Consider the following 25753-nt stretch of genomic DNA (forward strand, 5'->3'; position numbering starts at 1 on the left):
CAGTTCCTCTCATGTAGGAATCCAGGTTAGCTGCCCCTGGCAAAATCTCAAGACCACAGGTTTTAACAGCAGATAGACAGATTACCTTAATAGACTGGAAGTGAGATACCAGGTTTTTTACTTCCCCACAATTCTACTCTATCTGCAGAAAGTGATATTAATTTTGCCATTGATATAATTTTTGTAATAGGATCATTTCAATTGTCAATGTTCTTAAATGATAGGAGATTTGAAGCAGTGAATGGATAGTACTGTTTGATTATTGGGTCTATCTGTTATTTGTTTTCAAACAAATTAAGAATGGACCAATCCTTCAGTCAAGCTGCTCTGCAGGAAGAAACACTGCGGGACACTGGTCCTTAACAAGACCAGGAGTTTTCTTCATTGGCAGAGACGACGGAAATATAGATATCTGGGACTTACTGAAGAAAACTCATGAGCCATCTCATTTCCAGAACATCTCTGAATCAATGATCACTTTCATCAGCCCCTGGACTGCCTCATGTATGTTGACAGTGATTGCACTTTACTGTGCCACCCTGTTTGCAAAATGCCCCATGACTCCAAGGCACACTAATCTCGTTATAGACGATCTTCTCTAAGTACATACTTCCACTGATTTAACACTGTGCTGTATAAACACAAATGCATACATCAGTTCTAAGCGTACTATCACAGCATAAAGCAACTGAAAACATTTAATTTAAAGAAAAAAAAAAAGAGTTTGAACTTTAAAGGGAATTTCATTTGTTAAAAAAATAAGAGAGCAGTAAGGCTGCCTTTTTGCTGCAGTGAGCAATAAACCAAGAAGACCACAACAAAAAATGAATACTCTGTAGCTCCTGTTTGGGTGGAGGTATGTGTTACTGTTGGAATTTAGATTGCTTATATGTTTTTTGTCAAATATCTTTCAGCAAAGCAGCATTTTTTAGCTGTTTCTGATGATCTTGGAGTACTGCATGTTTTGGAAATCTGTCAGACACTAAGTCACCCTTCGAGGAATGAGGTCAGTAAGAATTTTTACTAATCTCTGTGACACTTTATCCTGAAAATTCCAACAAAGAAACAGGCCTGCGTGGAAAAACTTGCCTTCAAATGGATGGCAATTAATTTGAGATCAGTATGGCCATATTCTCCAAAGATCACTTTGGAGGTGCAAAGCTGGCTTTGCACAGAGCTTAGATAGGAGGCACCTAAAGGAAACCTGGGTGACAGCTGGCAGAATTCCACTGCTCCGACATGGCTACATGAAAACACAGTAAAGACTTCATTTTTTGCCTCATGCACAAAATGACACCTGGTTTCACGCATTAAAGCAATGCTATATAGTGCATAGTAATGTAAATACACTGAGTTTCTTTCTTTACACCTTCTTGTCTACATTTGCATCAATATTTTTCCTGTAAATTTGGTACTTTGATTTACACAGCTTAGTAGCTGGTTCTAGCTTAGTAGCTGGTTCTAGCTTAGTTAAAGCACATTTTGCAAACTGTTAGTAACATTACCACTCATTCATTGTTTTTTGAAATAAGGACTATCTGTACCAAAGGGCCATGGGAACAATGGAAACAGTTTTAATTTCTCTTTATTTCTACATCATTCTCAGTTTTCTTTTCCCCCACCTCCCAGCCAAAGATCAAGCTAGTGTTTTCATCTCATCCAGTCTGGCAGTCTTACCTGCTGCCTAGTCTGTTATTTTTACATTACAAAATATTCTTCCCATCCTATCCCAGTTTTAAGTTAAGTTTATGTGTGCACTTAAATAGTTTATAAACATCCCATAACGGTTTGCTGTGTACAGAGCTACGGTATGTAGCAATATAACACCAGGTCAGCAGTCTCATTTTAGTAAAAGGAACTTCCCTGAAGCAAGGTAGGAGCTAAGTGCTATAACATGAGTAAACACATTGCTTCTGCCCAAATTACATGTAATTTGTGACTACACTATTTAGGGCACAGAATTATTAACCCAGGAGCAGTCACTAATACTTAGATTACGTTCATCCTAACTCAAGTATTCACTGAAAAATACTAAGTTGCTGAAGAGACTAATGAAAACTAAAACACAGAATCCCAGATAAATGCATAGTGTAATACTGAAGTATGGTATTTTATGGTTTCTTTGTTCCTAAAGTTGGGTCAGTGAGGATCTGAACTGATTTAGTGAAATCACTAACCTAAAACTGGTTTAGTTATTTCAGTGCAGGTTCCTGAAGGATGACCTACTCGGAGTCAGTGTAATAAAAATTATTTAACCCCATGCGTATTTGTATCCAAAATCAACTGGTTTCAATCCACATGTGTATATTGTTTTGCTGAAAATTATTTGGATAAAGAGAGATATCTATATTCCCAATATAGATAAACTAATAATACCGTTCAGATCATCAGCAATAATTCTGTGTCTTTGGGCATGTAAAGACCCTTGTTTGTCACTGTGTTAACAGCATGCTGATGTACTTGATTATTTGGAAAGAGAAGTCAAATATCTCAAGTATTGTGAACAAGAGTTTCAAGAATATCAAGAGTTTCAAGCCAAAACAGAACCGAAATGGAGCTGGAGGCACAGAGGGAGAAAACGGTATGTTACACTTGGAATTAAGAAAACTTCCTCCGTTTCTTTGGATCTTTAAAATGCACCTGTTTTGCTAGGCAGGGTTTCCCATAGCATTTTCAAAAATCAGGATGGACATAATCAGATTATCTTAGCAGATTCTTATTTCATATTTACAATTCTTAGTAGTAGAATAGATGGTCCTTGTTCATGTGAGTTCAGCTCTTGGTCAAGTGAAACTCCTGCAAAAGCATTAGAGCCTATGGACATTTAACAACTATGAATTTGCTTTTCTTCTACATCAGTTGCTCCTTCACAAAGTTACATTTTGGCAACTTCCCTATAAACATTGCTCCTTCAAGCGAGGAGAGACTCCAGCCTTCCATTCTTCTTTCACACAAGGATTTTGCCCATTTGGCCAGTGTCGTGGTTTAACCCCAGCCAGCAACTAAGCACCACGCAGCCGCTCACTCACTCCCCCCCCATCCAGTGGGATGGGGGAGAAAATCAGGAAAAGAAGTAAAACTCCTGGGTTGAGATAAGAACGATTTAATAGAACAGAAAAGAAGAGACTAATAATGATAATGATAACACTAATAAAATGACAACAGTAGTAATAAAAGGATTGAAATGTACAAATGATGCGCAGGGCAATCGCTCACCACCCGCCGACCGACACCCAGCCAGTCCCCAAGCGGCGAAAAAACCCTGCCCCCCCCCACTTCCCAGTTCCTAAACTAGATGGGACGTCACATGGTATGGAATACACTGTTGGCCAGTTTGGGTCAGGTGCCCTGGCTGGGCATGAGAAGCTGAAAAATCCTTGACTGTAGTCTAAACACTACTGAGCAACAACTGAAAACATCAGTGTTATCAACATTCTTCACATACTGAACTCAAAACATAGCACTGTACCAGCTACTAGGAAGACAGTTAACTACATCCCAGCTGAAACCAGGACACCATTCTTTGGTAAATGGTTTAATAATACCAGCTAATCAGCCAAGGAAACGACAATCCAGTTAATGTAGGCCTAGGTGATGCCTATTTTCATTAATTTGTGATAGCACTGATACTATCCACTGGAAAACAATGGGGTCGCATACAGGTTTCAAAGCTTAACAGTGCATTATTGCCTGGTATGTGTTTTTCCTTCAGAGTATGACTACAGAAAACAAGAGACAGAGGAGCATGAAGAGATGGAAGAGCAAGAAAATACAGACTATACTGTGTTTCTGAACGTGGAGAAGCAGATGCTAATGGATTTAGGACTAGTAAAGGACAAGAAATACTTTCCTTATCAGATGCTTAGAGCCCATTATCACCTTTAAAACCAGCGAGGTTTTTATTTCAGGATCTCTATTTCAGCAGAACATGTTTAGCTTCAGAAATAAAGCATCTTGTAGTTAGAGATTATTGTTTCATGAACTTTATACATTTATTTACTCACAATGTGGTTAGAGAACAACTATTTTGGGCACACTTCCCCCACTATCTTTCATTAATACAGTTATAATGAATATTCTATCTGTTTAAATAATAGTTTTCAAAGTTCTGTGTCTGTCAGGACTCTATAAGCTGTAAAAATCTTAAACGCCACTCAGCCGGTCAAACCAATGTTCCAGTATTCACCCTTCCAATCTACATCCGCCTGCTCCCAGCAGAGGGGAAGCCATTCTACTCCAGTGGTTAGATTCACATAGGCCATCCAAATTCTGCTACTCAGCTCCAGCAAGCATCTCCTCCCTCATCCCCAAAGTATTCACCCCTCCTGAAAACAGTAGGTTTGGGGTTTTTCGTTTTGGTTTTTTTGAGATGTGCAGAACATTTCCTGTTCTGGAGGTATGGTGACAGAAAACACTGCAGAGCAGAGAACGCTCACCCAAGACTTGTGCAGCCCCACGTCCCCAAGCTGCCGTTGAAGGCAGAAGGGGAGGCATGCAGGTACACGGGTACCTCAGATGACCACAACAATCACAGTAACACAGGAGATGGAAGGAACAATTCCTCATGCAAAAGCTCTACTCTCACCTAAGGGATTTAAAGATCAAAACCAGACCCTGAATTGCTCTTACAAATCAGTGAGCCACCGCAGCTCATAAAGTATAGGAACAAAGGTATTTTTTACAGTAAAGATGATTTCTTCATTAGCTAGCTTTACTCTACCCACTACAACTTCTACAACCAACTGTCTTCCAAAATAGCATGTGCAGTCACCTAGATTACAGCAGGCAAGACAGGAGGCCATCACTGCTACAAGAGGATCTATCCCAAGAAGATTGCTGCAATGCTCAAAAGGCATCATATAATGTTACTGCTTATGCAGTCAACATCAATGCTCCCTCAACAATAGCAGCCTGGTTCTGTTCTCTTAAATGTAGCCACAACAAATATTCACCATGCTATAAAGTCTTCTATCTATTACTTACTACACTTAAATGATAGGGGAGCCCCTTGCACCTCTGCTGAATCCATATGTTGATACACTAAGGGAGGACGATATAAATTACTAAACAAATTTCAGGGGCTGCTGAACCGAAAGCATAGATCTGACCACACTATTCACAAGCCCTTCAAACTTTGCAGGCTGAACCACTTTTACTTGCCATCATCAGATTAGAAAATGATTGTTACTTAAGCCTGGCAAATGCTTACAAACAGAAAACTAAAGCCATTAAAATACATTGTTCCCTTGAAGAAATCAGTATTATTTAGAACAGCTTTTACCAAGCACACTGTGGCTGTTGAGTGGGTGTATTTCTGTCAAAAGACAACTATTCTTGAGAGAGATTGAACAGTGTTACACAGAAGTTTTAATATTTACCAGCGTAAATGAGTAACAGCTCATGAATATTAATGTTCATCCTCCATCCACAGAGATGACTCTTTAAGCAGTGTTCTGCTGGTTGCTCAGTTTCAATAGCCTGGTCAGACACCACGTAACTGAGCAGAGCCTGTCAAGCAGAAATTAAATCTATTAGAGGAGGACAGATTAAACTCTATACGGGTGAGTTCACTCTTTCCATGACTCACCAACTGTTTGAGGGTCACAGACTCCTGTCAAACAAATGTCCATACGGTCACAGTAGACAATAAAGCACAAAAGACGACTGACACACGGGGGATTTGCAGAGAGGATCTTCGGCTGACAAGTGATAGCCAGCCCCGGTGCTCTGCTTCATCAGAGTAAAGTGTAGCCAAATACAAAACAGGAGCACTGTGAGCCTCCTGTGTCCTGAAATAAACATTGCAAATTGGTTTTAGGCAGTGTTAAAAAGATGCCCCTTCAATTTTCTACAGCCAGGATCTCCCCATCACGTACTTTTACCATGTTGACTGGACTTTGGTCAGACTTGAGAGAGGTCTGGCACCACTAGATAGAACTTGGTTTGAAAAATAGTCTTTTGTTTGTTAGTTTGAAGTTTAAATATATTAATATTCCTTGCCCCTCATATTAAACTACCTCTAAATTAAAACCAAGGAAAACTCAACAAGCATGTCCCTACCACCTGCAGCACAGTGTTTGCAGTCAGAGGTCAAACAGGAGGAGAACACAGCTCCTCTGCTAAATCAATATTTAACTAACAGCCTGCTCCACACAGAATGTAGTTATCCCACAACTGACTAATTAAAAAGCTCAGCTCTCTGTTATCAGGCCTGGACTTTGTTGGAACACCACCTCAGATCACCTTCCACAGATTTTTGATTAACAGGGCTGCAAACTACGTACACATTGAAGTCAACCATATGATCATGGCTTACCTGGAAAGCCCAACCATCTCCCCTCCACTGTAGTTCTGTCACTACAGCCCAGAAGAGGCAGGAGCCTCAACGTGAGCCTTGTTCCCCACCACAGAGGCACTCTTGAGAGTTTTGATTAAGAAAGTATTCCAGAAGACAGTCAGATTTCAGCTGGGTTTTCCTAACAGGACAAGGAGGCAGCAGATCAGGGCTCTGCTGATCAGCCCCCCTACATCCCCAGAGCAAAGTAGTCTGGGGAGCTGCAGGAATCCCCCAATGGAAGGGGAAGAGCCTTCCTGAGAGCCATTTTTCTCCTCAACTCTGTTCCCAAATAACACCAGAGGCATGAGATGATACATCCCATCACAATCTTTTATCCTCTCTAATGCAGGCCTAGACATTCAAATACCTGTAGGGTCGGCTTTGCATTACCTCATGGCAGACTGTTCCACAGGTTAATTTTGCCTAGGAAATTTTGTTGTTAAGACAAATTATAGCGTTTCCTGCCTGGCTCTCAAAAAGTCAAACAGAATGAGAACAGTTAATTCATTGTGTAGGATAACATTTTAAAACAAATGCATCATAGTTACACTAAACTGTAACACCAGTCCTCCCACACCCCAAATAACCATCTTTGAACTGTTGCTAGCTCCAGAATTTGAGATAAAGAATTCTTACATCAAAATACATTTTTACTGTTAAGAAAACCCTATACCTTGGGATGGGAAGGAAGGTGAAGGGGTTAAGATCTGGCAGCTGAAATACCAAATGTGTCTCTGGCTTATCAGATTTATAGATTTATTCTGCAAAAACCCTGAATATCTACTTCTGTTGGAGACGTTTCCCTCTATTTTTAGAGCATGTCTGAATAGCTGCAGCTACATTTCTTGCCTGGTGCGTTAATGAACATACACAGACGTTATGCATTTGGAAAAGACAGATCTAACGATCTGAAGTTTCTGGGGATGTAGGTCCCCGGCAGCTTAAGCCAGCCCAAGGCCATGCTGCAAATCCCTCTACTCCACACAGCCCAGGCAGCATCTGGACAATCCTGTTTAAACAAACAGCAATGGATTAGAACTCTACAAATGAGACTAGTCCACTCCTGAACCCACCTAAGTGTATCATGGCCTTAACACTAGGCAGCAAAGAGCTGCACAGACCTACCGATGCATTTCTGCTTTTCCCCGAGGACTACAAACTACAATTCTTGGTTGCTACCCAGCCCAGCACGCGGCCAGCACTGCCCCATACTTGGGTGTAACAACCTGTATGCGATTTTGGTGCAAGTCTTGGAACTGTTTCTGTAAGAGCATCTGCATCCATTTTCTTTACCTGGGAAGCAGAGGTCACCCCTGAAGGAAGTCCATACACTCCAAGGACACCTGATTTCTGAACTCAACTGCAGGCTCTGCCCTCTGCTTTTAACCTCTGCTAGGAGCAGTAAGAGCCCCTGCAGAATAGGAACTGCTCCTGATGGCACACTGAGTTACACCAAGCAGACAACAACAAAGGTTAGTACAGTAGGAGAAGCTCCTGGCTGTGCCCATGGGGTTTGACAGGAGCTCTACCCTGCAAACCACACACAGCCCGAGGCTGCTCTTTTGTATAAAAAACATGCAATACTACTTTGGTAGAAGCACATTGCTTTAACCTCCCAATTTAGTGTTTCTAGATTAGGGTAATTCCCATGCTAATGCTGTCTCTTAAGAATCTGTAACAATCATAAGAAGGATACACTTGACCAGATTATATAAATGATTATATGAAATATAATAATCTGTAAGTACATATAAGGGACAACATATAACAAAAATACCACTTGGGAAATGTCTCATTAAAAGAGGATTTCTCATTGTTATAACTAGATTAACAGCAAATGTTTCATTTGAAAAATACCAATACTTTACTATATTTTAATTAGCTTATTAGAGTAACATTAATACAGTTTATCAAGTCATTAATTTCCCCTGTTGTAAGGTTAAAATATTAAAGTGCAGCGCACCGCTGCACTGAGTTACAGAACCCTCCTGTAGAAAAAGCTTACGCTTACTCAAAAGGTGCTCACTTACAACATCTAGATTATTATAAAAAATGCAAACTTAATATATCATTTATCAAATAACTTTAAATGCGAACATCTTTGAACTAGTGCCAATACATCTACACACCCAGTGCAGAAGCCAGGTTATGTTCAAAAGCATCAGCATCCTGCATTAGAAGAAATGCTGCCACAACACTGGTTTGACAGCTTCCTAGAATATTATCCCTTTTGGATTTAAATTGAGTAGTGGTTTGGTGGTTTTTTGTTTTGTTTTTTTTTAACTATATAGCCGAAATGTTGGGTCAATCTAAAAATGACAACAGAACAAAACATCTTCTGAAAAGCTAAATGTCTTTATGGAATTAATTCACATGTGCAGCCAGTGCAAATGGATGGCATCAGCTTAGACAGATTTAAATAATCACTAACTAGGCTTAGTCAAATTTTGTTCTTAATTCAAATTTTATTTAGAATTTAAATTTATAGTTTAAAAAGTATGCACATTCTGTAGGTATAAAAGTTTAAAAAAATACATCAATTTATTGATAAATGCTTCAGGTTAAATTTACATTTTCATACATTATCATTATATTGCAATAATTGTTTTGCATCTTTTAACACTTATAAAAAATAAATTAATGAGATTGGATAAACCATCTGAAACCATGCTAAAATAATTCCTTAGAACAGAGGGCTGAAGTTTGCCATAGCAATTCTTAATTCCTTGCTACTGTAAATAAATAACTCTTCAATTAAGCAATATAAGGAAGTATGGGTTAGCAGAAAAGCACTTACCCACAGGGTGAAGGGAAAGCCATGGCAGGATGCCAACATTGTACCAAAAAGATGAAAAGAATTAAGTTCTACCCTGCCAGCTGACAGCAATTCAGTGTTTGACCTCTCAAAACACATAACCCTCTAGCCCCCACCTGCCCCGACCTCCCCTTCCTCATTGGGGGTGACCTGTGAAGGACAAGGAATGACACCATATCTCCTTTTGGTTAGAGGGACTATCAAAACATCTGTATGCACTTTGGTAATGGTTTTTAAACCAAGAATGTGTTTCTATTACTTGCCATAAATTACTAATGATAAAAGATGACCCAAATGGATGGAGGATAGCTGAATCTAATAGAGTCACAGTGAACTGCAATCCCACCCAAACTCCCCAGGAGTAACATCACTCAACCCATTCAACCCCAGGTAACAACTTAGGTTTCCATTTTTGGGAGATTAATTTAACTAAAAGACTCAGAGAAAAAAGTAACTGCCTTTCTGCAGAATTTGAGTCTTGCATTGCCAGAGCCACAGACCTTCAGAGAGGGCTCAAACACGTCTAACTACCAGCAGCCAGACCTTAACGGTCTTAAGGCCTTAAAGGTACCTTAATGAAAAATACATGAAACCAGAGAATAAAGAAGTATTGAAATGCCAAGAATAAAGTAATAAGTTACAAGGACAAACCAGAAGTATTTTTTTAAAAGTAAGTACCATCCAGACCTTCTTTACAGATGAAAAAACATGGAGAGGAGGGAGGGGAGAAAAAAAAAAAGAAAAAAAGATGGGGGTGGGTGGCATGTGAGAGTGAGTTAATAGTCAACACCTGCGAACTGATGTCCCTGCAACACACAAGGTCATTTATATTAATCATTCACCCGGCCTTCTCTCTGGCCATGTTTCTGCGCATAAATCAAATGCAGTGTTACCCAAGGGGTAATGTCATCCTGGCATCACTGAACACATCTTCCTAGAAATGGGTCCGTTTCATAATTCTGAGAGACCTCTCTTTTCCAAAGGTGGCTACAGACACATGCACATTTATACATAGATATATACAAACAAGGTTAGAAAAATATTTAATTTTTGCTCGTTTAAATAATTACTGAAAAGGGTTAATACAGGAATACGTTAATATTTGTACAATTAAAACTTTATATATAAATATTTTTTATATATATATATATATAAAGCATTTTTCATAGCAGCCATTGCATATATAGTAAAACAAGTCTATCTGAAGTCCATGCTGCAAAACTCAGGCCAAGCAGCTTTCATCCTCTTCCAAGAGGAACATCTGTACCGGAGTCAGGATTTCAGGAGCGAGGAGTTCTGCCACTGACAGCAGAGATGTTGCTTTATCTTCTGCCAGCTACTGCCTAAACCACCTAAGTGCATAGTCTTTTTAGGGAGAAATGCCACTACGTGGAATCACCTCATGGTCTCTAAGCTTGTCTCCAGCACCCGAATCAGGTCAACACCTTCTTCTAACAAAAAGGCAGAAACATAACGGAATGGCTTAAAATTTGTTAACACAAGGTGGGCCATGGCCTTACCCCAAGGCGTTCAGGGGCACCGTCACTCCTCACACGGCTGTGGGAAGCCCGACAAGAGGCATGGAGGCACAAGGAGGCGGCGGTGTGCGGGACAGGATTTAATAACTCATATTTAGTTTGTTTTTGTTGAGTTCCCTTTCCAGGTTTCCTATCAGAGTATCAATACTTTCCTGCAGGTCTTTGAGGTTTGCTCTGTGATCCACCGCGGAGTCTATTGCTTGCATTGTCAAATAGCTCTGAAACGTGTGCTCTCTGGGGATGGGCTGCGGGTATCTTACCGGGGCATCCAACTCCTCAGCTTTGCTGCTGTCATCCCCACTCTCCGTATCTTCTGAAGGGACATCATCGTAGTCTGCTTCACTCAGGCAGTCTTTTGGGTTTAAGAAGTAGTTCTCCCCACAACTACTCCAGTCTCCAGCGTAGCGGTTGCTCGACGGGCTGTCTAGACCTGCTGGCCTTGGTCTGAGTACCCCAGACATCTCAGTACCACTCAGATTCAGCATCTGAGGTCTCTGCCTCTTGGGTCTCAGGTAATTCAGGGAGGATGGGTGCTCGGGAAATGCATTCAGGTGTGCTGGCTCTTTGGCAGGCGAGTGATGTACTAGAAGAGAGGAGAAGTTAAACCAGTCAGGACTGAATCCATGCTGCAACAAGAGAAGTCTGTGACAGATGCCCACTGTCCTCCCTCGATGTCACACGCTAACAGCATGCATGAATACATGCAAGCTTACAGCCAGCACATTCCACTATTACATTTTCTGCCACTGTTTGATGTAAAATAATTAGAAAAACTACTGTAAAAGCTCAGTTTTGAAGATTCATGCCAGATTCAAATTGCAACGGAGAAGCCTATCTAAAAATAGAAACTCCCAGAGCACCAATTAGATTCACTGCATGAGTTAAATCACCACCCGACTCTGGGTCAAAGAAAAGCAAAAAGCTCAGCTCACACGCTTTGTCCAGGCTAAAGGAGTAACAGAAAGCAGGCACAGCAAAAGAGGTTAAAACACAACAAAAATACCACCGCTGAGAAACACCTAGAGAAGCTCAAGACACACCAAGAGTTGAACTCTTGCACTTCTCTTTTACCCTGATGTTCTGCGCTATTAAAGAAGCTCATTTGCATTAATTTTTCTAAGCAGCCACAACCCCATGTCAGACGTACACTCAAACAGGTTTGATGGCAGTGTTACCTGAGCTCACGATTATACGGCATAAGTTACTAACAGTCTCCTCCACTGTTACCGGCTTCCTACAGTAAACAGCACAAATATTTTTACTGACCTGTGCCTATTAAGCACCTGAGCTGCAAAGCTTCTTTTGGTTTTATACAGACCATTACCTCTTGTAATCAGCAGCGGAGACCTTCTATTCCCATTCACCATTGAAAACACGGCGCACACAAACCCATGCAGTTCACACTCTCGCCCACTCCTCGTCAGGCTCCTCACACACAAGCACAAAGGCTCAGACCCGAGATGTGCCCAGTGCTTCTCTTTGTGGGTCCGCATTACAGGTCTCTCCAGGGGATTTTAGTCTTACTTTACATCTTGCACAGTAACATGCAATAACTATCACTGCTTTTCCCCTCGCTGCCCTTACTATAACAAAAGCCCTTCTGTTTAGACTATGCTCCATTAAGACGAAGGGCCATGGGTTAACAATAACTTGCCGGTATTACATGGTCTAACCGAACAAGGACTATTTGTTTTCGGTTCGAAAAATACGGAAATTGAAGTATTGCACAAGATGCTGATTATCAAGCTGTCCCAATCTACAGAAGATTAAGTGTAAGGGACCAGATTGCAATCCTTCCGTCAGGTCCAACTGTTCTGTTTCCACTGTATGGTGTTTGCCTGCTCACATCTCTGCGTTCGTGTTTTACCTCCCTTTTAGCGCAATGTCCCGCACGGTTCTGGCAAGCCAAGGGACAGCATTCAGCCTTCTCTTCAAGGTGAAGGAAAACTCTACTTACCCTACTCCTGCCCCCTTTACAGCAATGCACACTCCTGCGGGCAGAGCTGCATCCACCTGCTTTTGTTTCCCGCAGCAGCCATGCCATAAGCCATCCCCAGGGCTTCGTGATTAGCTCCTGCACAGTGTTTGCTGCCCAAACAGCTCTTGGTCTCCCTCTTCCTCCACCCACATTTCCCCACCTCTCCTGTGCAGGCTCACTGACCTGACTGAAAGCTTCTTTTCATTTTTGGTGGTCAGCAGCTTTGGGGCTGCCCAGCAGCAGCTGACAGAGGAGCAGAAGCGTCCTCAATCGCCTCAAGCCCATCATCAAGCTGTACCATTTGTCAAACTAACTCTCCTCTTGCTCTTATTTTCTGGCAGAGAAGGTTTCTGTGAGGCTGCAGCAAGCAAAGCCAACAGCCAGCAGCTTTGCAGCAGTGTTGACCCAGCACGTGGTCAGCATGTACTTGTTGTAGCCACAGGGTCAGCTGTCACAGGAGGTGACCCCAGGCCACGGCCACCATCAGGTCAGCAGAACATGGGAAAAATGTACAAAGAACTGCCATTTGCATCGTCCACAAGCAACTCTTCAAGCTGCCCAGCCAGTGACATCCTTTCAGCACCTGTGCCTGAGCTGCTGGAAAGCAACTCACCCGCTCAGCTGAAAGTCAGGGCAGAGGGGCTAGCAACATCTAATGCAAGCAAACTATTCTAAATCAGACTTAAGTGGGGGGAAAAAATTTGACAACACAACTGAGACTATATTTGTTAGGGTTTTTTTTCTCTCCAGTACGTTAGTTGTCTACATCAACTTTTTTCCCCAAACTCATCTTTCCCATTGTTAAGAGATAAAGGCAGGCGCAGGGGCTCGCCAGCTGCTATCGCTGCCACAGCCCACGCAGCAGCAACCCACCCTGATCCGCAGTGGCTCTCGCCAACAAGGTCTGCAGCAGTAGGAAGGAGCCTAGCGATACTCCTCGGGGCGGAAACTGTTGTAAGAGCAATGAAGAAGTAGCCCACGGTGGCTGAAATCACTGTCTTACCCAGAATATTCTTTATACTAATCAGTATCTGATATACCATAAGAAACATTTGAGGACTTGAAAGACCTCAGCGGGCTATTCACAAACCTGGCAATTACACTGTGCTCATCAAGTGAGATTACAGTGAACTCTCTTCTTTTACATTTGCTTCACTTGCCCTGATCTGTCATAGTTTTATCCAAGAAATTATTAAGCCTTCCCCAAAAATTCTCTCTCTCATAATTAAAATAAATAACAAAACAAAACAAAAAAGAGCCCCCCCAGAACCACCTTAAAATTTAAAATAAATCTCTAGGTAAGAACCTAACAAGTATTACTGGCTAAGACTGTTTAAGATGACCTGCATAACAACAATACAGTGTAGATTCCTATATTTTTTTGTAATCATAAAACCCCCTTTAATTAACAGCAAGATCATACATCTTACACAGTTTGATTATGAACTACTAAGACAAAGACTACACATTCATGTGCCTATCCTGCATTTTGTCTGCTAGCACACATTCATTTATACCTCATGTCTAGGAATAGATGACAAATCTAGACACTTTTTTTTTTTTTTAAAATTATTGTATAGAATCTGCCAGATACAGGTCTTTGCCAACTCATGCTTACATGTCAGGAGCCCTTCCTGAGCCCTCCAGAATAAAATGCTTCAAGAACCACCTAGCTGGGAATGCCAATTTCTCTTTATAAAAATGTTTGCAATGGGGGGCAGGTGACAAAAAAAAAACAAAAAACCCCAACCAAGTCTTTTCCCAAATACTCTTTAAATGAGTCAGGGAATATTTTGTGTTCTGAACACAGAGAAGCAGAGTCCACCTGGGTGGCTCAAATGCAGCCACAGCATCTGTAATTCAGTATTGCCACGTCAGGCCCTTCGTGACCCTCCACATTTTAAAAACAAACGCAATCAGATATATTATTCATTTAGGTTAACTAATTCCATTGCACGTTTCAATTGGTGCAAAAATTCAGCAGTTCCCCAAGAGCAATTACTGTGTTCTAAAAGGGAACAATTAAGAAACTGTTTAGATAAGCTGAATCTTCTCTTAGCCTCTAGAATTAAAGGGTTTGCACTGCTTGAATTCAAGAAGTGGACATTAAATTATTCAGGTTACCAAACAGAGCAGTTCTCCACACCATTAGCCAGACCACTGTGAAAAAGGAATATACAACAGCACCACATAACAGACCCACCTTCTGCATGGTTAGGTAGCTTTCAACAATTGCTTGGCCAAAGACTATCTGAAAACAAAACTAAACCCATCAGATCCAATGTTAAGTTGTTTCACAGTATTATCCTCAAACTCTCCCTGTTTAACTGAAAAGCTACAATACCTTCGTCTGCTCCTGACTTCGGGCAGTGCTTGCACAAGAGAAGGCTGTGGTTCAGCAGCAGTAGCAAGGCACAGGAATTCACTGCGGACTGAAACCCAGGGCTCCAGATGTCATCCTGACTATTTCCACTGGCTTATGCCTCTCTGAATACCAGGGGAAATGTGAACAGCGTGCAATCATTCCCCACTTGAAAGGCAGATCTTAGCAGAAATAGTTACCTTCGCTACCTTTTGGTAGTTTATTAGGAAGATCAAAATTTTACCTCCCTTCTTATTGAGAACTGTGCAAAAGCATATGACCTCTTAAGTTTGGAAGTGCGAGCTAAAAGGTACCTAGGGTGTTTTGGTTTGGGTTTTTTGTTGTGTTTTGGTTTTAAAATATTTTTCCTTACGCAAAGCTCTGCAAAAACGACTAGAAGTTGCACAGCTCTTATTGTAAGGATGTTCCCAACTTGGCCAAATTACAAGGGCAGAAATAAAGTAACCTTTCGGCTACCTCAGAAACCAAACAACTAATGAATTCAATACACAGATAATCCTGAATGGTCAAAGAAGGGGAGCAGAAAGAAAAAAAAAACCAAACAACAACAACAACAAAAACCAACCAAACAAAGAACCCAACACATCCCAAAACCCCCTAATTCAGATGTGGAAACCTTATTGTCACTGGGTTTGTTTTTTCTAGTGTCTTTACTCACATAAAGCACTCTTCGCCATTTCTTACATCATACTCGGACTCTGCCATCTAGTAAGAAAGTAATAAAATAACAAACTTCCCATTAAACAAAGTAACTGAATACAAACAGTAGATTATGAAATTGTCATGATTTCTTTAGATTAATAGGTGACACCATAGTCCCTTGTGTTCTAAGAATTCCAGCGCTGCTCAGTTATCCTGTGACTTAATGTACACTGTCACACAGTAAAAACATACAGCAATGGTTTGACATTTTCCCTTGACCAGATTCATGAAACAGTACCTGGCCACAGCTGGAGTAAATAGTGAAGAACCTCTATGTGTTTTTTGAAGTCCAGGGCACTAGCAAGCTCTTCTGAGTCCGTGAAAACTCTGTTGTTATGGTTTGTGGTCTCCTGCCTCTGGCTCAGTAACACGGGCCCAAAACATACAGCTAAATTCTGGCACGTCATCTTATTTACTTCATGGTAAGAAGCCACCAGTTTCAGGTGATCCAACAGCATCTTCAGGGTAGCCTAAAAAAACAAAATACTGCTCAGGAAACAAAACACTAGACAAAGGTGGTGTTGACATCCTACCATCACTGCTCTAGAGGGATAAGATCAAGGCTGACAGCTATGTTTTTTCTACCAACACCCATCAATAGAACATCCAAGTGCTGAATTAGAAAAGCTGTATTAGACTATCACAGAGCAGACTAGTTAAGACAGACTTTCTGGTAAAATTCAGCTTGTTTCTTACCTGATCACGCTTTTATACAGATGAGTTTTCTCACAGTAGAAAGGGGTCATCAGGGAGGGGAGAGAAACTGCAGAAGCAGTACAGATGATCCAGGTACATTAGAAAATAAAGAAACCCTCAATATGACCTCAGGATCAGAACAAGCTTCCAGGTAACTTCCAGGTACCGTGCAGGCCACTTACCCTCTCCCATAGGCTAACTGTGGTTTTCTACAGAGGTGAATTGGGCAGATAATGCCACACAGTGCTATTACATGGGAAGCGAAGGCTTTATTGCACATGCTTAGGAAAGAGGAACACATTTACCCATGTAATTATGATATACAGATCAGAGAGCTCCACAGAAATGGAGCAGGACACCACATGGGAATAATCTTTGATCTAACAGTGTAAAAGTAGTGATCACAGCTTTTCATTCAGTTTTAGAGAGACAATATAAAATGCAAACTAGAATAAACCCAGCAATGCAGACCCTCCAATTAATCACAGCATGGAAGTATTTTCAAAGACATGAGGCATCAAAAATCCAAGTGGACCATTAAGTCAGAAAACAGGTGTACACATTTTGACACATTTTATATCCAGTGTGAAAATGTTCCTTTATTTTCTGAAGCATGCAATTAACCTGAACCTGCTAACACTGCTCACCTTCTCAACATCTGGCAGGCAATCCAGAAGGGCTGCTGTGTGCTCAGAGTCACTCGGGTCATTCTCACAACCGTTTGCTGTTATTTTCAAGGGGTTTTTCACCATGGCATCTAACACTGCTTCGTAGAGCTGCTTGGTTATCAGGGGAGAGGGTAGCTCTCGCAGGTAATCCTTTAGGACGCCTTCACAAGAGACACAAGAACAGCTGCCTTTAACAAGCTGCAGATTCACTTTCCAGTGACCTTGGGGAGCACTAAGGCACATCAGCTTCAACCACCCCATGAGAAAATCCTCCATGTCAGTGACAAACCTTCCACTTCTCAGCAAGGGATGGGAGGACGACAGCAAAAAGGCACAGTGAACCACGGGTACGCGAGGGCTCCCCACAGGGCCAGCCAAGAGGCAGGAGGTCTCCCCGCAACGTCCCCGCGAGACTGGGGGTACCAGCACCCCCGTCCCCACAGTCCCAGCTGCTTCTCCAAGCCCACCCAAGGCAGCTCGTCACAAACTAAGGGGTGAAGCCAGGGTAGGAAGGTGCACTGTCTCCAGAGAAGAGGGGTGCCTGCAGGGGCTGCTGTGCACGCAGGAGCGGGTACGCTGGGCACGGGGCGAGCATCTCTCCAGGTCTCCCTCCTGACCGGGGCGAGGGAGAGGCAAGGAAAGTGCTCTTAGCAGTCCACCTCCTGTCCAAGGAAAGGAGCTCCTACAAACACCAAAGTCTTCAGCTTGATGACACCTCCTCCTTTGTATACAACCGGTAGTTAATTCTTCTGTTCAGTTTTCAGCTATAAAATTATGAGCAAACATCCCAGTGCCAGTGGCATGTTTGGTGAAGCACAGAGCGTTTTCTCACCTCCCAACGCACAAACCAAACAGATGTCCTCAAGAGCGAAATGCCAACTCCCCCCTGCCTCTGGGCACTCTGTACCCCCCAGCCCATCCCTTCCTTCTGCTGTGACAAATGTAATTCACATCCACAGGAGACACTGGCTAAGATACCCACGTACTGAGCCCTCCCAGTTAGAGACATACTGCGCCGCTGCAGAAGCTGGGGACGTGCTGGAGGAGAGGCTGTCTCTAGGGGATGCAACAACCAGGCAACCACTTCACTAACCCATATTCCTTCCACAGATGTAAACAAACAAAAAGGAACTGAGCATTTGCATTCTTGTAAGCTGGCTTTAGAGGCTGGCTGATACTTGAGTGGGGTTTCAGTGATTGTAAGTAACTAAAAAATCCAAAACTTCAAGACTTCTAACTGCAGCCCCCTGGAAAGGACACAGCAGGATGCTATCCAGGAGCAATGTGTCTTCCCCAGCGTTGAGAGGCCTGTGTTCCATGCACGGGTTAGCCGGTTAAAATATTCACAAGACAAACGTGGCAGAGGCTGGTGCTGTACAACAAAGTTTGGGACATTTTCCTTTTTCCCGAAACAGAACACTAGCAAGATATGCTGACTTTTATCAGGATCTTTGTTTCAGCTGTGCTTTTTTTGGAGGGGGAGGCTGACATCAGAATCAGCTTACAGTAGGAAATGGTATGTTGTAATCAAATCAGCTTATACTGTTGAAACACTCACAACCATCTATTAATAATCATTTAGTAGGAATTCCTATAATAGCATCCACAGTCATAGGACTACCACCTGCCAAAGGACTTTCTCCTGTTTAGCCCTGAATAACAGGCTAGTTTGGGAGCCATGAATGCCCCTTGACCTTTCTAAATCCTTTTACTATTCACTCAGCTAAATTAGCCCTGTAAGAGGCTGCTGTTATTTTTTTCCACGAATCTATGCTTCCCGCTGCTGCCAGCCCACTAGCACATTCCCCTTGACACAACCACATACAACAAATTTAGACAGTGAGCAGAAATCATCATCCACTTCATTAAGTCCTCATTTTTCTGACCCACTGAACTGTTAACAGTATTGCATGCTTTATGCAGAGATATGAATTCATGTGGATGCAAACAGACACGATGCAACAACATGCTACTGGTCAGTTCTGAAAACTGGCTGCATGCTTCAGTGTGAGCCATGAGCACACTTAATTGTGTGTAAGCCTGTGCCAATCCCAAAAGCATTTCTTAGTCAAGATTTAATCATTAAATGTTCATTCTCTAGTCTTTGGAGAGCTGTCAAAACTGAGTATCTTTTAAATCTTTTTGAAAAGGAGCGCTACTCAAATTTCAAAAAGGATACAAGGCGGCACTTCTCTTCAAATCAACCAAGATTTATGCTGAGGATTCACATTTTACGGAACACATGTTTCGGCTGATAAAAGTATGAATCACGTGCATCAGTCTCAGCATTGCAAATACAGCAGTAAAACATCAGGGGAAACGTTCACCCTCAACCCACCTCCCTAAGCATAAGCAAGAGATGTTTTGTGGGCTCTTTTATTCCTAGCACTAAGCACGGTGGGTACCTGACGTCTGTCAGCAAAAATTGCAGGTTCCCCCTGCAATCCAGATGACACTGTTTAAAACAATTAGAGAGCAGGCTGCTTTGTGGTCAGTGGAAATTATGGGTGCAAACACCCCCTCCCTCCCTGCTCTCCCCAACTCATGCAAGACCCCCGCACCCAGTCCTTTCAACACAATACTAACACAGGCACTACAGGCAATCATACAGCACAGCTGCAGGGGTACCGCAGGAAATTTTTTTTTTTTATAAGTAATTTCTTAAAACTATTTTTAACTTGTAAGGAAAGCAGCATGTAAGTTAACTCTTCCAATATAACATATACAAAAGCATACCCAGTAGTCTTTCTGTAAGACAGACACCAAGGCTGTAGTCTTTTCACTCTCACAGTACAAATTCTGTATATAAAAAATTATCCTTCAGTAGTACAACCAGAAAAAGGACCAAGAGTCTAGCAGGACCTGCACGGTCACCAAAAGTTCATCATCACCAATGAGGCTTGCAGCAATGTATATTGAAAAATTGAAGTACACTTTTCTATTTAACCACTGCATCATAAACTCGTGATGGAAAGATCAGTCAGACTGTGCCACTGCCCTTCCTCAGTTTTGCATCAGTACTAAGTACTCATGCAGTTCAGACTTCCGTTTCAGGCAGTTCTGCTTGGTTCTGAGTGTACAATGTACTCAGGTAAAACCAAAACGCTTATGAAAAAGTTACAGGTTCTTCTGTATAAGGATGAGAATTAAGTTTATATACCCTCTCCCATGATACTCCTGAACCATTTCTGCAAATACTCTTTTATTGTAATGATTACTTGTAGCATGGGAGTGCAATGCCATTTTTATTATTCAAAAATTAAAAAAAAAACCAACCAAACAAAACCCCAGAGTTTTCCATTAGTCAAAAGTTTACATTAACCAAACAGCAGTTCGCCATTTGTCTGCTTGCAAGTCAATATCAGACAGTTTCTGCTGTTTGGCAGAATGCAACAGAAGGGTTTTTTTTCCCCTTCTGAGTTGATTTACAAAAATTGGGAAGAAAACAGGACTTCAATAATTTCATGGAACAATCTGATCTTAGAAGTTATCACCACTTTTTCTCATTAATTTATTTGTAAAGAGAAGAAAATTTAAAAGTTTGAAAGATCTTTTCACTGTTTACTTTTACTGTACACCTCCTCTTTTTAAAGGGTGTATCCCATCACAGTGAAACACAAGTTTCTGCTGCTGGGAACACCACTACTTGGGAGCAACACTGAACCCAACAGTGAATCCAGCCAAAGCCAGTAAGGCAAACTGACTAGCTGCACATTCTGAACGAAAAAGTCTACTTAACCCAATAAATGACACCGAGTAGTATCTTCTGATACTGCTTTGTGTAACTGTAAAGTGTAATGAACGAAATTCATTCCCAATACACTGAAATGAAATAAACCACCAAACAGGGTAGAACTATCCCATACAGCTGGATGTCAGATGTTACAGAAAGGGCTTTGACACAGAAAATTTATACCCTGACTACTGTTGTTACGTCTTTCCATTCCTGGATATGGAGGAAACGAATGCTCCTGGCTAATTTCCTGGAGCAATTAGTTTACTCAGTGATGCCTGAAATTAGATCAACTTTGGCTTACATAACAAGTATCAATAGTTATAAAACTGTTCCACTTCTAGGCAAACCAAGAAAACCTCAACAACTTTCTTCAGCTGTGCAGTGCAACTGCTGTGAAGACACTGCCGTAAGGAGCTGATGCAGACGCAGACAGGTTTCCCAAGACCTCCTGTTCCCATACCCCCAGCCCTCCTCACCTTTGCCAGGAGCTTGCTGCCTGACCGCAAGTAAATGGCCACTCCAGCGAGCACGAAAAAGCTGCTATTTAACTATATTTTGAAAGAATGAAAAATCCGTTTCCGAAAGTCCTGCAGTCTCCAACATAAAGGGAGGACAGCGCGTTGATCCGAGATGGCCCTTGGATCACACGTTGCAGAACAACCAGCACAGCGCATGTGCCCTGATCACAACCACGTTTTTCAAGATCCACAGAGCCTTAACAGGCTTCAGGGACCTCGGCTCCTTTCCAGCTTCCACTTCCCTCTGTGACTGGTAGAGCAGTTTCCGAAAGCAGCTCCTTCCATACCCTCCTCCCTCCCCATCCCTGCTGCTTCCTACTTACACATCCCCAAAGTTACTGCCCTCATTCTCAGCTAACCTTCAGCAATACAAAGCACCAGTTAGCAGCTTGTTAAAGGACAACAGAAAACTACTTCAGAGCACTACTTCACCTTTTAAGAGGTATGTTAGGAACACAGCACAGTTCTATATTAAAAGAAAAGCAAGTAAATATATTTATTACCTGTTATGACATTAATATCTGGGTACTGGCTTTCACAGAGGGTAACAGCCTTGCTGTCCCTCTCAAAGGCCTCCCGAAGCTCCTTCTTAACCGCTGCTGAGCCACATAACCGATACAGGCCTACCACCTGGAAGCAAAAACAACAGCCCCACATCAGTCACTTTCCTGCAGAGGGGACTAGCAATTGACATCACGTGTTGTCTCATCCAGGACGCGCAACAAGAACAATTTTTTGGACATGTATGTTAAGGAAATTACAAATACTCCATTATTACACCTAGAATGTGCTGTTTTTAAGATGATAAGACGTTGACTTCCATGTGCTTCAAATTATATGAAAAGTTTTATACAAAAGAGGGGTTATTTAACATGCTCAAGGTGATAGGAATGAAACCCACAACACTGTTGGACTGAATTACTAGTTTAATCATGTGCTTTCATTAACTCAAATTTTGCATTTTATCATTATTTACTTTTAATTTTCATCAACACCATTTATACAAAGCACTCCTATGATCTTAAGGAACTAAATCTTCAACATATTCATTTTATTTTAATGAACTTTATAGGCAGCTGTACTAAGCAGTAAATGGTTAGTCCAAAACTACCATGGACTCAAAAGATGAAAAAACCAAAAACCCTGACTTAGACCATGCAAATCTAGGTTTGCAAACAAGAATATTCGTCTGGCCATATATTAATTCCTGTTTAAATAAATGGAAAAAGTTACTGAATGGAATTTGTACTCCCCTCTTTCCCAAGACTGAATACGATCTAGTATTTGCAGACAATTTCTTTTAAACTTTTAAAGTTTTCTAGTGCCACATGTGAAATTCAGGTGGAGAAAACACAATATGACAGTTTTGCAGTCTATAGGAAAGTCAAAAATGTCAGACAAGCACGTGGTTAAAACAAGTTAACGGTATATTTTGCATTTTTGGTTCTCCCTTCCAAATTAGATTTCATGCTCAAAGGCACCAGGTACATTCAGACAATTCAGATCCCAATCGCTTCATTACCAGTGTTGCCTTGATTACCCAATATCATTTGCATGACTAGGTGCTAATAAGCCCAAAATAAAATGCTGAAACCATGGGACACATACATTGGAAAGAATAAAACTTCTCTTTTCCACTGATTTGCATAATGTTAGGAGAAGCATTCACAATAAGAATCATACAGTCATTATCAGTAGTGACTTTCAGCAAAGTCATTACATAGGAGTACCATTTCTCTATGTATTTTATGACCTAGGTTATAAATAGCAGAGTTAATCTCATAACACCTGGAACTATATCCAACCTGTCAGCAATTTAAAATAGTAACAGTGGTAGGTGTGATTACTTCTCAATTTCACCTGAGCAAGAACAGGTGTAAAAGAAACCAAGGGCTCACACATGTTGTGGAACAGCATGCAAGAGTCGTCCCACCAGTTTCAAATTAATTGCCATGGGGAACGTCCAACCTTAGGACCATGCATAGTCCTTACTAACAGACTTCTCTAGCGTCTGTAACTGGCTATTTGTTTCCATACCTCATTTCTCAAACATATTTTTGTCCATTAGGTTACACCAACCAATAAACTGTATTAGGATGAAGAGAAGACACTGGGCACTGCTGCTTTACAGCATTCATCTCCTGTCCTAATTCTGACAACTACCTGAAGAAAGGCAAGGAGCAGTGGCACGGCAAAACAACTAATTCAGCGCCCCAGGGTCTCCTCCTCATCTTAATGCTGCGCACAAAGTGATGGCAGAAACAAGTCTTTGGCACGTTGGCTTGAGACTGCACGCATGTAAGTAAAGTTTTGTCAAAAGACCTGTCCTCATCACTTGTGTCACTGCATACGATGCTTCGGTTTTGGGTAGGAGGGAACATTACACTCATTTCTGCATTTAGATACGTGTCCTTACAGAGTGATCCATGTCTCAGGAATCAAGCATTTTCAAGTTCTCATCTCAGCTCTGCTTTTTGAGGGTGATTCTACACACTGGGGGCTGCAGGTTCATTTCACTATCCCTAGTCCTAAAGCACTACTGTGAGCATCTCCTGTGAGCAAGCATACATCTCCTCTGCAAAGGCCAAGTTGAAAGCACTGATTTCACACAGTCTCATTACTCTTCCTTAGTGACTAGTGCTCACCAAACAGGAGCAGCAAAGCAAAAATTTGACATGTAAAGGTGTTTTTAATTTCCCCTTTCCCACTCACTGCTCACACTCTGCAACAACAGCTATCCCGACACAGAAATATTAACAAAACAGATTAAAATATGCACAGTACCTGACAGCCTCTCTTTTCAATCTCCAGAATGCATTTCTGCATCAAAAGTGGCACCATCAAGCCTGCATTTTCCTTCTCTACAACTTTTCGAGCATCTACCCCGAACATCACAGGCTCCCGATCTGTATCGAGGCCATCAAGAGAGTTCTCCCACTGCTCCATGAGCGACAGCTTGACGTAAATAAGCCCCCTTGGTTCCAGTTTGACAGCCAGCTGATGTGTCCTTGTCACTCGGAAGAGAGTGGGAAGAGCCACGGTTCCATGACAACATACCCGATTTTTCCGCGGAGTGGGTTCCCAGCTGAACACCACCAGCTTTAAGTGCTGCGCATTTTCAATTTCTATGTTGAATGTGTGGTCCATATCTAGAAATGTTGTCCTACACGTAAGCAGAGCTGTTCTCGCTTTGTTTACTGAGTCAACCTGTATTGCACAAAAGACATCTTTTGAGTCTATTCTTGGTGGTTTTAAGTCTTCAGCACCATAGAAGTGAATGCTCATGAGTCCAGAGATGTACTGAGAGCACTTGGGTTGATCAGAAAAGTTGTAGTGTCTGAAAGCATCAATATCTATTTCAGTTTTACCACTGTTACTTGGAAGGCTCTCCCTTCCTTTCCCGCACTTGGTTTCATGCCCATGTTTACCTGATTTTGTTATAAGTTCGGGAGAGTCGCCATCACTGAGGTAACCACCTTTGTTGAAGGATTTGGAGCTCCTTGAGCTCTTCTTTTTGTAGGTGTGTTGTGACAACACGCTACTGTCAAGATGGTAACGACTTATCACGTTCCTGCTGGCAGCTGTGGTTGAGTTTCCAGAAGATGGCAAAGACACCGTATGGCTTGTATCCCGGCAGCTAGCCTTTGGCAGGGAAGGAGGATTATCTGAACTAGTATGGCTTGAAGTTCCCTTGACACTCAGCTTCCTGCTCAGCTCTGGCAGCTTTTTCATTTTCATGGAAAGCTTCCTCACAGTCCTGGGAGATTTAATTCTATCAGGGAAAGGCCAGTTGATTGATCCGCTTTTTTTCAGAGGACTGGGACTTGGAGGGGAAACCTCTGTTGAGGGTATATCAGCCTTGTGTGCAAGTACAACTCCAGACCCTTTAGAAGAAAAGAGAAGGAATAATCATTTTCAAACCACTCAGTAACTGCAGTTCACAGCAATAAAAAATAAATCTTGAACTAGGGGAAAACACGCTGATTTGTCATAACTTGATAAAAGCAATTCATTCAGACAACCATCATTCATTCATCAGTCAGATGTTCACGAGCATTTAGAAAGCTGTGCTCTGCTGACTTGTTCAGCCAAATTTGGCAGTTCATAGTCAAAAGCCAGATTTGTTCTGCTTTATGGAGATGAAAGGGCCAGAAACTACATAGAAACAAATGAGCTAGCTCACACGCTGCATTCAGCTCAATCCATTTGTGCTGTATCCACCATACAAGCAGACATGGCTGCATTCCTGGGGCACAGGTGCAACGAAACCAGTCTTAACTGGGAAAACACTGGAATATGACAAATGCACCTTTGTCTACGAAGCAGTTAGCTACGTAGCCATCACATCAGCATTGCCCACTCCTCTTAAGTCAAGAGGATAG

General features: G+C 41.8%; 2 protein-coding genes across 6 annotated transcripts in view; one reads left to right on the plus strand and one right to left on the minus strand.

Moving 5' to 3' along the window:
- DNAI3 (dynein axonemal intermediate chain 3) overlaps positions 1-3965 on the plus strand; it is a 31996-nt gene extending 28031 nt beyond the window's left edge. For 3 of the 5 annotated variants that reach the window (XM_069789125.1, XM_069789124.1, XM_069789123.1), the window contains 4 exons: positions 300-504; positions 915-1006; positions 2448-2581; positions 3713-3965. In XM_069789125.1, coding sequence (XP_069645226.1) covers positions 300-504; positions 915-1006; positions 2448-2581; positions 3713-3719 — 438 coding nt within the window. In that variant the 3' untranslated portion in view covers positions 3720-3965. Of the gene's footprint in view, positions 1-299; positions 505-914; positions 1007-2447; positions 2582-3712 lie in introns of those variants that run through there. The other 2 variants (XR_011325741.1, XM_069789127.1) reach the window with 2 other exon arrangements.
- Positions 3966-7846: 3881 nt separating this feature from the next.
- The window catches only part of SYDE2 (synapse defective Rho GTPase homolog 2), a 31122-nt gene continuing 13215 nt past the window's right edge, over positions 7847-25753 (minus strand). Inside the window, exons 3-7 of the mRNA XM_069789122.1 lie at positions 24156-25255; positions 21875-22001; positions 17097-17278; positions 15992-16223; positions 7847-11273 (exon numbers count right to left, since the gene is read on the minus strand). Of these exons, the coding sequence (XP_069645223.1) occupies positions 10771-11273; positions 15992-16223; positions 17097-17278; positions 21875-22001; positions 24156-25255 (2144 nt within the window). The 3' untranslated portion in view covers positions 7847-10770. The remainder of the gene's footprint in view (positions 11274-15991; positions 16224-17096; positions 17279-21874; positions 22002-24155; positions 25256-25753) is intronic.

Source organism: Haliaeetus albicilla, chromosome 8, assembly GCF_947461875.1.
Source record: "Haliaeetus albicilla chromosome 8, bHalAlb1.1, whole genome shotgun sequence".
Lineage (NCBI taxonomy): Eukaryota > Metazoa > Chordata > Aves > Accipitriformes > Accipitridae > Haliaeetus > Haliaeetus albicilla.